The 17832-nt window shown below is 41.5% G+C and overlaps 2 protein-coding genes across 5 annotated transcripts in view; one reads left to right on the top strand and one right to left on the bottom strand.

The window, feature by feature from the left end:
• Positions 1–14721, bottom strand: part of LOC117519305 (ubiquitin-protein ligase E3A-like) — a 44170-nt gene extending 29449 nt beyond the window's left edge. The window contains exons 1-6 of one of the 4 annotated variants that reach the window (XM_034180636.1): positions 14588–14721; positions 12101–12183; positions 3970–4014; positions 3467–3563; positions 2193–3376; positions 1941–2085 (exon numbers count right to left, since the gene is read on the bottom strand). In XM_034180636.1, coding sequence (XP_034036527.1) covers positions 1941–2085; positions 2193–3376; positions 3467–3563; positions 3970–3975 — 1432 coding nt within the window. In that variant the 5' untranslated portion in view covers positions 3976–4014; positions 12101–12183; positions 14588–14721. The remainder of the gene's footprint in view (positions 1–1940; positions 2086–2192; positions 3377–3466; positions 3564–3969; positions 4015–12100; positions 12184–14587) is intronic. The other 3 variants (XM_034180638.1, XM_034180635.1, XM_034180637.1) reach the window with 3 other exon arrangements.
• A 435-nt stretch (positions 14722–15156) lies between these two features.
• On the top strand, positions 15157–17103 carry LOC117519306. The gene is made up of 4 exons (XM_034180639.1): positions 15157–15213; positions 15786–16636; positions 16710–16771; positions 16850–17103. Exon 2 carries the CDS (start codon positions 15787–15789, stop codon positions 16420–16422), a length of 636 nt encoding a protein of 211 aa, XP_034036530.1. The 5' UTR covers positions 15157–15213; position 15786; the 3' UTR covers positions 16423–16636; positions 16710–16771; positions 16850–17103.
• The last annotated feature ends 729 nt before the right edge of the window (positions 17104–17832 follow it).

Genomic DNA, 17832 nt, shown 5'->3' with positions numbered 1-17832 from the left:
CTGCCTGCCTGCTTCGACCACGATTAAGCCTGATGATCATTGTACTGCTGCTGTGTGTTTTGGACTGGCTTTCCGTGTACCGACCACTGCTTCTCACATTAAAACCCATCTGCAACCAGAGCTGTCTGTGTGGGCCCTGCATTTGTGTCCAGCCATTTCAGCCTGTCAGAGATATTCTACCTTGAACATGGCTCCAGAAATGACAGCCACAATTTTTGGCTAAACAATGGCAGACTCCATGCATACTAAATTGGCCATATCTCAAACTACTTGGCCTACAGGCCTCAAACTTCAGATTTGTTGTTCTGAATAGTCTGGGAATGTTTTATTAAAATTTGAAGGAAATCTGAGACAAAGTGCGTGAGGCCCTTGTTAAATTGACATGGAATGATCCTAATGGTCACAAACACTGTTGCTAACATATGCTGTCACGAATGTTTGCCACTATTATTCGCAAACATTCACGTTCATGTTGCTAATTGTCACTAAATGTCGTTAATGGCAGAGGTGAATCCTGATCCAAAAATCACAACATTTGACAGCATTTCCCACTCTGTGAGATACTAGCTTAAGGGCCCGGTCCCACTGGCATTTAGGAAGATCTGCGTATGGATTGCGCACAGAATTGGCTCATATTCGCCAATCATCTGTGGTATCCATGAAACATGCTTGTATGAGTCAGCCGACACCTGCACATGCCCACAATTGTGCGCAGAGGCATGTTTATCCGTTGCCAGGATTTTTGAGCTGCACAAAATTTGGGTTGCGGACGACATCTGCCTTACATACTCAATACATACCGAAGCTATGCGCTGTATATCCACCGTTATCCGCAACTGACGGGGATCTGCGGCTTGGCAGCAGACTGGGACAGCGTGTAAAACAGATATTTAGTGTGCCTATCACGTCCACATCACAAAGTAAAATACGTTGTAGCGAATGCATACAGATTGGCCACGGATAAAGCGTTTGTATTACATCTGCTTTGCATCTGATTTGCAGACAATCTGCAAATGCATATAGCTGAGGAAGCTTCTGCGATTTGAAGCGAAACGTCCTCGCGTCAAGCAACCCAGTCCAGTCGAAGATTCAAGCTTCTCTACTATGCGAATGCATAACAAACAGAAATCGACATACCTGCCAGTCAGTGCCAGTCCAGCTGTGGAGACATACAGATGTAGTTATGGATCCCCAAAGACGTAATAGCTGCTGCCGTCCAACAACATACTGTAAATCCCCAGCTGCAGAGAAGTCAGCCATGGACCTCGGTTGTCTTTCAAGACTTTTATTTAACTCCAACAAAAGGAAGAGTTGCCGTTTAGCCGCAACTCACGCTGACCGCTCTCCTTTCATGACGCTCTCCAAAAAAAAAAAAAAACACCGTCTCACAACCCCGAGCAGCTTCCCCCCTCCCGCTCCCCATACTCATGAACAGTTAACCCACGCATGACAACATGAACATCAACTCTGTGATCAACTTGGCCGAGTCCAGCTATTGCTCCAAAGGCTGTGGTATTGCTCTGAATAGTGATGCTGAAGGCCCGAGTGCGGTTCTTTTATGACTGCAATGCAGATGCCGCACACGTGTTGATGCATTCACAATACACCCATAATACTGCCGTGATCTGATCCGTTTCCCCAATACATACGTTATACATCCGTGATTGTTCATCATATATTCGCTATACATTATTAATATATATGTAATTCATACTGGGACATTTGTCATTTTTGGCCAATTTTGTTGCGGATGACAACGAACGCCCGTAATTTGTATACTCAATTCATGCGCAATTAATCCTCTCCCCCGTGGGACCGGGCCCTAAGGAAGCAGTGTAAAACATGCTATCCCCCCACAGAGGTACCACTCTTAATTTCACCAATTAATGCAGAGTTCCCTGACAGTATCAAACACAATAACAAAGTGTTTTCTGTCTCACCGATGTCAGGATTGAAAATTTCCTCCAGCACCAACTGAAAGAACTCCTTTGAAACTCCTCCTTCATCAATACCTTGCTCTCCTTCAAATTCAACAAAGAGCTGTTTCTTCAAGTCAGAAGGGTTCTCCATCGAAATCATCTCCAGCTGTAACACAAAAGTATGTGAAGTTGTTGGTGATGTCAGCGAAATGGAAAATGTTAGTCTGAATGCACCATGCACACGCAACAAGGCTGAGTTGTGTTGTAACTCACTCTGACAAGGGCATCGTCAATGATGTGATCTCTGCGTACTTTGAGCTTTAGGTAGGGGTTGGGTTGCTCACCCTGAACCATGCTGTACAGAGCCGTGAGGCGTCGCTCATTGTACATTCGGATCCTGTTATCATAGTATAACCCCTGGTGCTTGGTAATGGGACTGAGGATGAAGGGGCAGCTCTGGAAAGAAAATTTGGATTCTGCATTGACTTTAAAGATCGTGAAATCCTTGTCCATCTCCAACACCTCATTCAGCGACTCATTAATAAAATCCTCAAATGGGATGAGGGGCTTTCTGCTGTCTATGGTTCTGACACCCAATTCTTTCTCTAGAGGATCAACCAGAGGAGCACTGTTATAGAGCCTCTCCTCACCGAGAAGCTCATGTAGGGTAAGTTCATCAGAGTCCGAGTCTTCATCATCCTCCTCATTGTGCTCAACATCCACATCACCTCCCTGAATACTTGCGAAGAATACAACTTTCAGACACTTAGCAGCAGCCACAACAGTCTCATCATCATTTACCAGATGTTCACTATCATATTCATTGCTGACTACTGTGAAAGTAATGACCTGTTGGAATGTCTCCATTATTCGTCGGATCTGTGGAAGACTGTAATGAGACCACAATTTGGAGAGTTTGGCAAGTGCAGACACAGGGAGTTTGCTCATTGCCTTGCAGAACTGAGGCATTGCCAGTTCTAGGTACTCAGGGCTGTGAAGGTTACTGTTCTCCATCACAATGACAAAGATATTGAGGTAATCTGGGTTTGTATTGTAGATGTCAAGGTATTCCAGGTCAAGTTCTACATGTGGAGTCAGATAAACCAGAGCGTTCACAAGCGCGGACTCTACCTCATCAATGGACAGAAGACTATTATAGACTCTCCTCACAGCATCTATATCCACTGTAGTTTCAGAGGGATCAAGGATTTTATGAGAATGTTCATCTGGGAGTTCAGCAGCAGCAGAAGCACCCATCTTCTCTACATTTCCTTCATTCTGGTCCTCATGCTTGTCCTCTTCTACAGCATTGGAATCATTCTTCCTGAAGCTCCTTACAAGGGCCTCTGCATTTGAGAAGACCTTGCCAATGATGCGGATGAGAGCAGAGTAGTCCCCTTCTTCCTTGCAGAAACTCAGAATCATGCATACAGTGTTCTCTGTGAGGTAATTAACATCTGCACCACAAGAGCAAAAATGAATAATGAATTAACACATTAAGTTGGTCCAATCTTTATGTCCAAAATAACAAGTAATATTTATCGTACCTGAAAAATCTCTTTTGAGATCTGTTCCACTCATCTTACGGTCCAGATCTGTGTTTCCGTTAGTACTGGGGTCTGAATGGTCAGTGTCCGATTCCTTCTTTCATAGGTGAGGATCACACAGGTAGCCATTAATCTCAATTTCAAGCACATCCAACAGTTAAAACTCATATCACGATGCATAAAATTTATTCATGCAGTTTCCACTTCCACAACCACCTTACTGTGTTAATTCATTATTCATTTTTGCGCTTGTGGTGCAGAGATTTAAATAAGTAAGCCTGAGTATTTTTTTGTTAAGAACAAAGAAAAGCCTAAACATATAGCTGCAATTCAAATACTAAAGCATGTCTAAAGAACCTAGCGCACACAAAGCGCAGATACAGAACATCTGGAAATGCAGTTCAGAGGAAAATGATTAATGTGACAAACTGCCTAAATTATATTAGTTTAGCTTTTAGCTGAACTACAACTAGTTTAGTGCAAATCCGAGCAGTGTGACTTACATTCATTTGGATTCAGATGCCCAGTTTTATCCACAAGAGACAGTCCTTTGAAAGAAAAGTCAAACAGTGAGTATTAAATTTCTGTTCCATTACATATAACAAGTTATGGTGCTACTAGGTCTTTAGCTGTCTTCCACTTTGTTACAGTGTTTAATGTATGCTTATGCTCACCTTTTCTTTTTCTTTAATTTCCAGACAAACATCAAAGATTTCTAAAGAATCTTTGTTTTTTAACTTAAAACTATTTTAATTACAAGTTATTTAATGTAAGAAAAAAAACACAATAGGATTTTCTTAAATAAACTGCTGTGTATAAATTAGTAGTTCTGATGTTCCTGACACACATCTACACTTTTCTGTATTTTTGCCTGATGCCTTGTTTCTTTTGGCTTTAAAGTAAGGTTGTAACAAAGATAAAAAAAAAATAAATAAATATTACTTTACGTCACACAATTTGGCGCTCAAAATGCAGGAAACAGTGTTTCTTAGTGTTCTAGCAAGGGAAGCTGGTCCCGGTCTCCCCTATCCTGGGGCACGCGGCACGCTGCAAGGAGAACTTTAGCAGCTGTAAGAGAACTTTCCCCCAGTGCTCGGTGTGATGCACACTGCAGGACAACTTTAGTGACTGCAGAACTTTCCCCCCAGCGCTCGGTACACTGCAGGAGAACTTTAGTGCTGTACAAAAACTTTTACCCCAAGAACTTTTCCCATACGCACAATGATCCACACCAGAGAACCTTTCTGCACTGTCCCCTGGAAAATGCATGTCACGAGGAATGGAAAAAAACTGTGTGAAACGGTGGGTGATTTTCTTTTCTTGCCCGCAATAACAAACGATAGGCCTGTAGCGACTTTAATCAGCAGAAAAGTGAGTCACAATTGACGATTGACACGATTGATTGATTGACACACAACGCATGTCTCCCTCCCTCCGTCCCTGTTAACCCCCCACCCCCGTGGCAGCGCAGTTTTTACTGCTGCAGCCTTCAACCTCCAAGCTGGACAGTGCAGGCCCCTCCTGCTGCGGCCTTCAACCTCCAAGCTGGACAGTGCAGGCCCCTCCTGCTGCGGCCTTCACCCACTTTGCCTCAATTTGGATGATGAACTGCTTCAAGTTTACAGCACATAAACAACATCAAATGTATATGTGTTGTCATTAATTTTGATGTGTGCCATTATTATGGTAAACAATTAATTGTGGATTAATAGCTGTATTTTGTCTGAGGTAATTGGAGTGTAAACATAATTGCCCTTTTAGGGATCAATAAAGTTCTATGAAACCTTAAATGGGTTTGACTGAGATTGATGAAAAAAAAAGATCATTTCTGTAGGTTGATTTTGGACTTGCTGTGGGTCCAAAATAATAAATAATCATCATTTCTGATCATCAAAAATGATCAGAAAGGATCATTTTCCCATTACACGCCCTTGGAAACATCGTAACGGCCCAACTGTAGTGTAATTTTTTCAGGCAACAGTGGAATGCACCATTACGCTGTTATAATGCTGGTGAGAACCATGATTGTAGCGCACCAATATATGTCATAATATGGTGAGTACATCAAAAAACGTTTGGGCATGCACAATATTTTCAACGTATGCTACTGTATGGCTCATACGCCACGCACACGCGGACCATAAGTTGTAGGCAAGTTTTGTGATTGTTGACACGTTTCTTGTAAGTGGACCAGCTCATTACCTTTGCAAGGGTATATTGGCCCTGTCACACCTTGACGATTTAGCCTGCATATGCCACGTATGAAAAAATACACCGAATACGCTGCTGTACGTCTAATAAGTTATGTGTACGTTTTGTATAAAATGAGAGCACATTGACACACACTGCTATACGGCATAGTACGGTGAAGTTGTTGGCAAATTTTGGCCATGCACAATATTTTCAACGCATGCCAGCATATGGCTCATATGTCCCACATACACTGGCGATAAGTTGTAGGTAAGTTATGTGATTACTGAAGCTGCGTTCACACAAGATGCCGCGCGACACCACAAATTTGCGTCCATTGCCACCATCGCCTGGTGTGTCGCTCTGCTTGAGCCGAAAGAAAAAAAACTGGCTGCTGCTGCAGTCCATTGCTCTCCCCTCAAACTCTGTCATAACTGTGTTAGATAAAGGACAAAAGGGACACAAGTCCTGCTCACAGGCTGATTGCCAGACACAGGACATGTCCACATCAAGTATAAACTTCAGACATCTCCACATTACTACATATCCAGTCCCTGATTGGTCATCGCGGTGTGACAAGATGAAAAAGTTCAGATTTTTCAACTTGGGGAAGAGGGCGACGCCACGCAACACGATATTGCACCACAAATGTGCCAATCACTCAAAACTGCTTTATTCGCGTCCATCGCGTCGCATTGTGTGGCGCCACAACGCGTCCTTCCATAGTGATTACATGGCAACCTCTCACCGCCGCCACTCGCGTGGTGTCCGGTGTGAACGCGGCATGACACACTTTTCTTGTAAGTTACTCATCAAGCTGTGGGGATGTTTTCCAGTTGCAGGAACAGAGCACTCTTGACCTCAGGGTAGGGCAATGGTTCATCCCTCAGCAGGACAATGACCCTAAGCACACAGCCAAGATATTAAAGGAGTGGCTTCAGGACAACTCTGTGAATGCCCTTGAGTGACCCAGCCAGAGCCCATGACTGAATACGATTGAACGTCTCTGGAGAGATCTAAAAATGGATGTGCACTAGGGGTGGGAAGTATAAATGATATACGAGGTCTCTCAATAAAGTAATGGTCCTTTTTATTTTTTTTTAAAACTATATGGATTTGATTCATATGTTTTTACGTCAGACAAGCTTGAACCCTCGTGCGCATGCATGAGTTTTTCCACGCCTGTCAGTGACGTCATTCGCCTGTGAGCACGCCTTGTGGAAGGAGTGGTCCCGCCCCCTCATTGGATTTTCATTGTCTGGAAATGACGGAATGATTTGGACTTTTTTTCCATCAGAATTTTTTCAGAACTGGCACCTGGAAACCATTCGAAAAATTTATCTGGCTTTCGGTGAAAATTTTACGGGCTTCACGGAGAGTAAGGACTGTTACTACAGCTTTAAGGATGGCTTTAAGGATGCTCGGCGCGCCGCGCTCCAAGCTGCGACGACGAGGCAGAAAACGCCAGATCATTTCTAAGCTGATGGCTCTGTGGATACGAGACCGTCATGTGCACTTTCTCTGGTTATCACAAGAGCTGGACATCAGCCAATTTCCGTCAGTTTTCACTTTTAACAAGAGATTTTGTCATGGAAAGCCGCGCGGAGGTTTCGTGCGTAATGACCGATTCGCTGTTTGAGCGAGACAAAGGAACACCTCCGTTTGGGCGTGTCATGGGATAAGTTGGGACATGCCTATCTCGGCTTTCAATGCTTACCAGTCCAGTAAATATCAGAGAAATTGTGGAGAGCTGGGCATGTCCTAACTTGTCCTATAACACTCCTTGTAAGAGTGTAAAATTATACGAGCTATTTTAACCCTCTGCAGTTGCCTGACTGAATGCGGTCATGTAAGAGTCACATGCATGAATTAAGCAATTGCCCCATTAAATTCACCAGACTCACTCTCTGTTTCAATGCATTGTAAAAGTGCACGCTTCAAGCTTTATATGAGTTTTTAAATTATGTTAATAGGCCTACTATAACCTGAATTATGATTAATAATTTCCGCAGTGTTTTGTTTTTATGAATTTTATGGTCATATAGTAAACAGTCTCAAATTTCCTCATTCAACTGCACTGAGAGCTGTGTCTCAGGGCAGTGGAGCGGAGAAAAAAACATGCCTTCTGCTTTTATCATTGTTGGAACTCGACGACATGAGCCAATCAGGATCATCAACCCTCATGGTGATGTCTCTGAGGGCTTTCTGGATAAAACGCCACCAAGAGCAGACAAATTAACACTGCCTCCTGCTGGACAGAAGCAGGAATGGCGAAATGAGATTATTCCAATGCACAAAAATACATGTCTCACAAGTCAGAGTATCAGGCGCTCAAAATTAATTATATCTATTTATGTTTTTGGTTGTTATTTTTTATTTATTTATTTTAATTAATTTATCTTGCAAAGGGACTATATGACCCATTCAGAAACACTTCCTTTTACACTTAAGTTTATATTGTGACATATACCATTACCATGAAGGGATTTAATTTATATTGTGATATTAATTTTAAGTCATATCATCCAGCCCTAATGTGCACCGATGCTCCCCATCCAACCTGATGGAGCTGGTGCTACAAAGAGGAATGGGTAAAACTGCCCAAAGACAAGTTGTGCATCATATTCAAGACTTGAGGCTGTAATTGGTGCCAAAGGTGCATCAACAAAGTATTGACCGAAGGGTGTGAATACTAATCCACATGTGACCTCTTAGTTTTTTAATAAATTTGCAAAAATTTGAAAAAACAAACAAAAGAATTTCATGTTGTCATTATGGGGTGTTGTGAATAGAAGTTTGATGGAGAAAAAATGAATTTACTACATTTTGGAAAAAGGCTCTAACATAACAAAATGTGGCAAAAGTAAAGCACTTTTAATGTAAAAATAAGGGAAACAAATAGTGTCAAATATACTATATTTCCTTGATTTCAAGCCCGGGCATTTATCGTTTTCAAACCGTGCTCAGACCCGGCACCTAACTGAAGCAGGCCTTAATTCAAGGTGGCCATTAGGGATGTGAATCATACAACAACTCACGATTCAATTCGATTCCAATTCTTGGGGTGACAATTCGATTCAGAATCGATTTTCGATTCAAAGAGCTCTGAGAAATAGTTATATTACTTAAAAAATGTTTGTTTAAGAAAATGCAGCTTTACAAGGTTAACCAAGTGATTCTAGATGGAAATTTACTTATCTGGTTTGCTCGTTCAGAGTTGGCTGGCAGTTTAGCGAAGCGCTGGTCAGTAGTTGGCAGATATCGCTGCTCCCCTCTTTTAGCTCCGGGTGATGGCATAGCATGTGGGCTTGCGGATTTGAAGTGTTTCTGAAGTATTGTCAGTCAGTAAGTCATGTCAAGCTCCTTCTTACGCAGCAAATAATAAAATCCAAAATGCGCCCAAACATTTGCCTTCAGCAAAGACGGTGCTGGCTGAATTAGCTCTTCGTCCGCCATGCTAAGCTGCAGCTCACGAATGTTTGCAGCACGCCGGACCCTCCCCTCGTGGGGACGCTGCAGTACGGAAGCTGCTGCCTGACAAACAGTACATGCAGCGAGTAAGCAAGAAAATGTTTTAAAAAAATGCATTTTAAAAATCGATTCTTGGACATTTTGGATCAATTCAGAATCGTAATAAATAAGAATCGCGATTTGGACATGAATCGATTTTTTCCGACACCCCTAGTGGAGATTATTAACAAAATGCTGCTTGCTGCCTGCACTGTAATATGGTGTTAATTTTCACACATATGAATGGGTGTGGTGAACCAAAGACAGCCCCTTTAGATCAGAACCCTCTGAACCCTCACCATAGCCTGATGCACACCTACTAAACGACGGAGACCGCAAAGGCTATGATTGGCCACTTTTACGTTTTCACTCTTTCCATCCCCGTAGAGACGGTGCCTGCTCCCAGACTACCAATAACCAGCAAAAATCTATTTAAGCATAAAAATTCAAAAAGAAAAAATAATATAGCACCTTCAACTGCACCACAGACTAAAACAGTTAAATGTGGTCTATTAAACATTAGGTCTCTCTCTTCTAAGTCCCTGTTGGTAAATGATATAATAATTGATCAACATATTGATTTATTCTGCCCTACAGAAACCTGGTTACAGCAGGATGAATATGTTAGTTTAAATGAGTCAACACCCCCGAGTCACACTAACTGTCAGAATGCTCGTAGCACGGGCCGGGGCGGAGGATTAGCAGCAATCTTCCATTCCAGCTTATTAATTAATCAAAAACCCAGACAGAGCTTTAATTCATTTGAAAGCTTGACTCTTAGTCTTGTCCATCCAAATTGGAAGTCCCAAAAACCAGTTTTATTTGTTATCATCTATCGTCCACCTGGTCGTTACTGTGAGTTTCTCTGTGAATTTTCAGACCTTTTGTCTGACTTGGTGCTTAGCTCAGATAAGATAATTATAGTGGGCGATTTTAACATCCACACAGATGCTGAGAATGAGAGCCTCAACACTGCATTTAATCTATTATTAGACTCTATTGGCTTTGCTCAAAAAGTAAATGAGTCCACCCACCACTTAATCATATCTTAGATCTTGTTCTGACTTATGGTATGGAAATAGAAGACTTAACAATATTCCCTGAAAACTCCCTTCTGTCTGATCATTTCTTAATAACATTTACATTTACTCTGATGGACTACCCAGCAGTGGGGAATAAGTTTCATTACACTAGAAGTCTTTCAGAAAGCGCTGTAACTAGGTTTAAGGATATGATTCCTTCTTTATGTTCTCTAATGCCATATACCAACACAGTGCAGAGTAGCTACCTAAACTCTGTAAGTGAGATAGAGTATCTCGTCAATAGTTTTACATCCTCATTGAAGACAACTTTGGATGCTGTAGCTCCTCTGAAAAAGAGAGCTTTAAATCAGAAGTGCCTGACTCCGTGGTATAACTCACAAACTCGTAGCTTAAAGCAGATAACCCGTAAGTTGGAGAGGAAATGGCGTCTCACTAATTTAGAAGATCTTCACTTAGCCTGGAAAAAGAGTCTGTTGCTCTATAAAAAAGCCCTCCGTAAAGCTAGGACATCTTTCTACTCATCACTAATTGAAGAAAATAAGAACAACCCCAGGTTTCTTTTCAGCACTGTAGCCAGGCTGACAAAGAGTCAGAGCTCTATTGAGCTGACTATTCCATTAACTTTAACTAGTAATGACTTCATGACTTTCTTTGCTAACAAATGTTTAACTATTAGAGAAAAAATTACTCATAACCATCCCAAAGACGTATCGTTATCTTTGGCTGCTTTCAGTGATGCCGGTATTTGGTTAGACTCTTTCTCTCCGATTGTTCTGTCTGTCCTAGCACTGTCTGTCTCAGAGTGATGCTGAAAAACTAATTCATGCATTTATTTCCTCTAGGCTGGACTTTTGTAATTCATTATTATCAGGTTGTCCTAAAAGTTCCCTAAAAAGCCTTCAGTTAATTCAAAATGCTGCAGCTAGAGTACTGACGGGGACTAGAAGGAGAGAGCATATCTCACCCATATTGGCCTTTCTTCATTGGCTTCCTGTTAATTCTAGAATAGAATTTAAAATTCTTCTTCTTACTTATAAGGTTTTGAATAATCAGGTCCCATCTTATCTTAGGGACCTCGTAGTACCATATCACCCCAATAGAGCGCTTCGCTCTCAGACTGCAGGCTTACTTGTAGTTCCTAGGGTTTGTAAGAGTAGAATGGGAGGCAGAGCCTTCAGCTTTCAGGCTCCTCTCCTGTGGAACCAGCTCCCAATTCAGATCAGGGAGACAGACACCCTCTCTACTTTTAAGATTAGGCTTAAAACTTTCCTTTTTGCTAAAGCTTATAGTTAGGGCTGGATCAGGTGACCCTGAACCATCCCTTAGTTATGCTGCTATAGACGTAGACTGCTGGGGGGTTCCCATGATGCATTGTTTCTTTCTCTTTTTGCTCTGTATGCACCACTCTGCATTTAATCATTAGTGATCGATCTCTGCTCCCCTCCACAGCATGTCTTTTTCCTGGTTCTCTCCCTCAGCCCCAACCAGTCCCAGCAGAAGACTGCCCCTCCCTGAGCCTGGTTCTGCTGGAGGTTTCTTCCTGTTAAAAGGGAGTTTTTCCTTCCCACTGTAGCCAAGTGCTTACTCACAGGGGGTCGTTTTGACCGTTGGGGTTTTACATAATTATTGTATGGCCTTGCCTTACAATATAAAGCGCCTTGGGGCAACTGTATGTTGTGATTTGGCACTATATAAAAAAATTGATTGATTGATTGATTGACTCCTTCCTCTCCCATCTAATTTTAATAGTTTTTTGCAGTGCACACTGCATTTACATTTCGATCATGGATCAAATACGTTTGGCAGAAAAGTCCGCAAATATGGCCAACTTTACAACACGGAGTCGCTCAAATGACAATGCAATTCATGAGTAAAATTACACATACTGTACCGTTGTAGGGTATGGAGACTGACGATTGTATAAAGAAGTGAAGCTCACTGAGGGACAATTTAATCCTGAAAAAGCCATTGTTCCTGTGGTAAATAAGACACGACGGAGAACTTTAAAAGGGTCACACAAAAGTACCATTCAGCAATGGACGTCTAAGAGTAACCAAATGTAATACTTTTAATACACATAATGTCAGGCGCTTATTTAAGGCAGGCTTTAATTTTTTTTCAGATGAAGTTTTGACCTGGCCATTAAATGAGGCAAGCCCCTATTCAAGTTAAGGCGTTTAATCAAGGAAATATGGTACCTTGTGTCATATCACACTACAGATTTAAGAAATTATACATCTTTATGGTGTCATAAAGTTAAGGGGTGGTGTCCAAGTGGTTACGTGTACTTCTTTCCAGCACGTATGTTTCCCAGTTACGTCACGTTACGTCAAGAAGGGCATCCGGTGTAAAACCTGTGCCAGATCAACATGTACAACCCCTGGCAAAAATTATGGAATCACCAGCCTCGGAGGATGTTCATTCAGTTGTTTAATTTTGTAGAAAAAAAGCAGATCACAGACATGACACAAAACTAAAGTCATTTCAAATGGCAACTTTCTGGCTTTAAGAAACACTATAAGAAATCAAGAAAAAAAGATTGTGGCAGTCAGTAACGGTTACTTTTTTAGACCAAGCAGAGGGAAAAAAATATGGAATCACTCAATTCTGAGGAAAAAATTATGGAATCACCCTGTAAATTTTCATTCCCAAAACTAACACCTGCATCATATCAGATCTGCTCTTTAGTCTGCATCTAAAAAGGAGTGAACACACCTTGGAGAGCTGTTGCACCAAGTGGACTGACATGAATCATGGCTCCAACATGAGAGATGTCAATTGAAACAAAGGAGAGGATTATCAAACTCTTAAAAGAGGGTAAATCATCACGCAATGTTGCAAAAGATGTTGGTTGTTCACAGTCAGCTGTGTCTAAACTCTGGACCAAATACAAACAACATGGGAAGGTCGTTAAAGGCAAACATACTGGTAGACCAAGGAAGACAAAGCGTCAAGACAGAAAACGTAAGGCAATATGTCTCAAAAATTGAAAAATGTACAACAAAACAAATGAGGAACGAATGGGAGGAAACTGGAGTCAACGTCTGTGACCGAACTGTAAGAAACTGCCTAAAGGAAATGGGATTTACATACAGAAAAGCTAAACGAAAGGCATCATTAACACCTAAACAGAAAAAAAAACAAGGTTACAATGGGCTAAGGAAAAGCAATTGTGGACTGTGGATGACTGGATGAAAGTCATATTCAATCAATCAATCAACTTTTTTCTTATATAGCGCCAAATCACAACAAACAGTTGCCCCAAGGCGCTCATATTCATATTCAGTGATGAATCTCAAATCTGTATTGGGCAAGGTGATGATGCTGGAACTTTTGTTTGGTGCCCTTCCAATGAGATTTATAAAGATGACTGCCTGAAGAGAACATGTAAATTTCCACAGTCATTGATGATATGGGGCTGCATGTCAGGTAAAGGCACTGGGGAGATGGCTGTCATTACATCATCAATAAATGCACAAGTTTATGTTGATATTTTGGACAATTGAAAGGATGTTTGGGGATGATGAAATCATTTTTCAAGATGATAATGCATCTTGCCATAGAGCAAAAACTGCAAAAACATTCCTTGCAAAAAGACACATAGGGTCAATGTCATGGCATAGGGTCAATGTCAATGAGCAGATCTGATTTGATACAGGTATTAATTTGGGGGATGAAAATTTACAGGGTGATTCCATAATTTTTTCCTCAGAATTGAGTGATTCCATATTTTTTTTCCCTCTGCTTGGTCTAAAAAAGTAACCGTTACTGACTGCCACAATTTTTTTTCCTGATTTCTTATAGTGTTTCTTAAAGCCAGAAAGTTGCCATTTGAAATGACTTTAGTTTTGTGTCATGTCTGTGATCTGCTTTTTTTCTACAAAATTAAACAACTGAATGAACATCCTCTGAGGCCGGTGATTCCATAATTTTTGCCAGGGGTTGCAGCTCCACTTCAGATCTGCAGTGGCAACCAAGTGAAGACAAGGGACATGCCAAAGGGACTTACATGATGTCATAAAGTTAAAAGTAAAAAAAAAAAAAAATCCTTTCTTACAAAGAAACAAAGAGTTAAAAGGAAAGATTTGGGGGCTGTTCCAGATCACCATAAAATGTAATGAGCTATAATAAACCTGCCTGTTGGTTGGTTGAGTAAACACTTTATATTTAACCAAAGTAGGCCTATTACATTGAGACTTTTTGCCGTTAAGAAATAAAATAAAAACAGTTTAAAGAAACCAAATCACTCAAAATGTTCATGTCAAATAACAAAGAGGCAAACCAAGACATTAAAAAATGTAACGAGGCAAAATGTTAAATTATTTTTCCTCAATTTTGCTGTTTAGTTCATAAATAAACTAGCAAAGTGAGTACGCACCTGTGATGTAAACCGTCCTGCCTGTGACTGTGCAAGAACAACAGCAAACGTCCGCGCTGGAAGTTAATTATAACAGTTCTTCTCCAGCAGACTAAAATATGCTGATGTTTGTTAACAGGTCCTTGTAAACAAGAGCGCAGTATATCCCAGTATGCAGTGCGACGGAGTGACGTCACCGCAGCGGAAGGGGCAAGTGAAGCCGCGGAGCCTCCATTTTACCACTCCCATCATATGTTGACTTCATACAAATCTGTTCACCTCGTAAAAATATCCAGAGCTTAATTCTTTTTTTGTTGTTGTTGTTGATCAATTTTTTTTATGAAATTAGATTTAAGGGAGAGAAGAAAGACATTGCCTAATGCATCCTGATGGTAGAGCCAAAGTAAGCCCAGTCGGCCAATCAGCGCGTCTCCTGGCAAAGTATGCTCAAAGTAAGCCCAACCAGCCAATCGGCGGCCGCCTCTCGAAAGTAAGCCCAAAGTAAGCCCAGCCGACCAACCAGAGCCCAGAGTCGGTGGGCTAACTTTTGACCAATCACTCTGCGTCTCCAGGTTGTAAAAGTCCGGGAGGAAAGTGCGGAGCTGTCGTCGTCTCGTTAACACCAGTCTGGAGGATTTTAGAGAGCGGTGAGTGTCCAACTCTTGATATTTTAACAGATAGATGTGTGTTACACAACGAGCACATGTGCCCTGGTCTATTTTATTGTGCTGCTATTATAAATACCGGATCCACAACAAAGACAGCGCTAAATCCCGCTTTATTCCTGACGGAATAAAGAATAAAATAAGATTGTTCAGTTGTCAAGTTTTCTAAAATATGAGTATCTAATATTAGTTATTACTTAACATCTGAGTATCTGATATTACAGATTTTACTTAATATATGAGCATCTAATATTAGTTATAAATATATATGTGTTTAATATTAGTTATAAATATGAGTGTTTAATATTACAGTTATCATAAATATGAGTGTTACAGTTGAGTATTGCATATGAGTATTACAGTTATTATAAATATATATGAGTGTCTAATATTACAGTTATTATAAATATGAGTGTTTAATATTAGTTTCATAAATATGAGTGTCTAATATTACAGTTATTATAAATATGAGTGTATTATTACAATATTACAGTTATTAATGAAAAGAGCAAGATTCTCAGTCCATGTAAAGTTCTGTTTGTTTCCTTTCAAAGCATGTATGCAAACCCGGTGTTACGAACAACTCCGCAGGGTCAACTCCTCATGGGGCAGACCAAGGAGGCCAACCGGAGTGAGATTGTGGTGGCGGGCAGGGCCAGGCCTAAGGGGGAGGTTCTGGCCGAGGCCACCGCCTTTGTGAGGCAGAGTGAAGGAGACCCTGGGGACCACTTCCTCGTTCTGGCTCACTGCAAGATCCAGTTCGGGAAGTACCAGGGTCAGAGGTTCTGGTGGCTGCTGGAGAACTCACTGGGGCACGCAGTGTTCCTGGTCAGCAGCATAAAGGGAGAGGAGGAAAAGGACAATCCGCTGTCGGCCAATAAGCACCTGTTTCTCCAGTACATGTCCCAGATCAGGGAGATACGGGAGGCTCTGGACGTGTACGTCAGAAAACAGGCCATGTTGCAGGAGGCGCAGAGGACCAGCGACAGCGGATGTCTCATGGTGGAGTTTGGTGACTTCAAGGGCAAGTCTATGAAGGAGGTGTTTGAGGACCCGAGCAAGGAGGCCCAGGCCCTCATCACCTACCTGAGGAAGGCAAAGCCCCGGCCCAACACCAACATGGCCGTCTTCAAGGCCTATGTACTGAAGAGGACGGCATCAGCTGCAGCCCACATGCACATCACCACTTAACCCACTGCTGCTGCTGCTTCAGTGCCCACTGCCACTGTGTCTGCTCCACCACCTGCTCCTCCAGTGCCCACCTCCGCAGCTGCCTCCACCTCTGCAGCCACGGTGTCTGCTGCACGGCCACAGCTGGCTGCCAGTGTGAAGGCCTTGTTAGCATGTGGGAAGCATTTATCTGCTTCACAGCTGGCCCACAAAATATTATCACCTGCCAAACCATGTAAGTACTTTGGTTCTTTACCATGTTTAAAACTGTTACAGTTCTGTAAATGACAGAAGTAATTTTGAAACAGCTGCAGGCCACGTTGTCCCCCTCCATCGGAGTCCACAGCGCGGAGACAACTCTTTACCTGTGGTGAGGATCGGTTCCAGGTGCAGCTCTCGTATGAATGTGTGTTGTAACATGTGCTGACTGTTCGACTTTATTTTACAGAAACTGCAGCTGGAGATTTTTTTGAGGAGAAGGATGACCAGGAGTTGGTGCTTGTGGCCTCACAAGTTGAGGAACAACTTCTTCAAGGTATGTATATCACAAACAATTCTTTTTATAAAAACTATTCAGTGATGAAAGTATTTTTAATGACACACAATATTCCTTTTCTTTATAATGCAGATACGTGGCACTCATCAAGTGTCTGTCTACGGTCACTCTTTGAGTGCACTTCTTCAAAGAGAAATGGGTTTTAAAAGGTGTATGTGAACTGTTTTTATTTCATTTTTATACCCTAATCGCAGAATGAGGCCCATCCAGTACAGAAACAGCATTAGTGAAGGTTACAAATGATCTTCTTATGGCCTCGGACAGTGGACTCATCTCTGTGCTTGTTCTGTTAGACCTCAGTGCTGCTTTTGATACTGTTGACCATAAAATTTTATTACAGAGATTAGAGCATGCCATAGGTATTAAAGGCACTGCGCTGCGGTGGTTTGAATCATATTTGTCTAATAGATTACAATTTGTTCATGTAAATGGGGAATCTTCTTCACAGACTAAAGTTAATTATGGAGTTCCACAAGGTTCTGTGCTAGGACCAATTTTATTCACTTTATACATGCTTCCCTTAGGCAGTATTATTAGACGGTATTGCTTAAATTTTCATTGTTACGCAGATGATACCCAGCTTTATCTATCCATGAAGCCAGAGGACACACACCAATTAGCTAAACTGCAGGATTGTCTTACAGACATAAAGACATGGATGACCTCTAATTTCCTGCTTTTAAACTCAGATAAAACTGAAGTTATTGTACTTGGCCCCACAAATCTTAGAAACATGGTGTCTAACCAGATCCTTACTCTGGATGGCATTACCCTGACCTCTAGTAATACTGTGAGAAATCTTGGAGTCATTTTTGATCAGGATATGTCATTCAAAGCGCATATTAAACAAATATGTAGGACTGCTTTTTTGCATT

The sequence above is a fragment of the Thalassophryne amazonica genome, chromosome 10 (assembly GCF_902500255.1).
Source record: "Thalassophryne amazonica chromosome 10, fThaAma1.1, whole genome shotgun sequence".
NCBI classification, from domain to species: Eukaryota; Metazoa; Chordata; class Actinopteri; order Batrachoidiformes; family Batrachoididae; genus Thalassophryne; species Thalassophryne amazonica.
The sequence above is the reverse complement of the archived record's forward strand: the minus strand, read 5'-3'. Positions and strand labels throughout refer to the sequence as shown.

Coding starts and splice junctions, on each gene's coding strand:
- LOC117519306 (XM_034180639.1), top strand. CDS start 15,787: ATGTATGCAAACCCGGTGTTACGAACAACTCCGCAGGGTCAACTCCTC.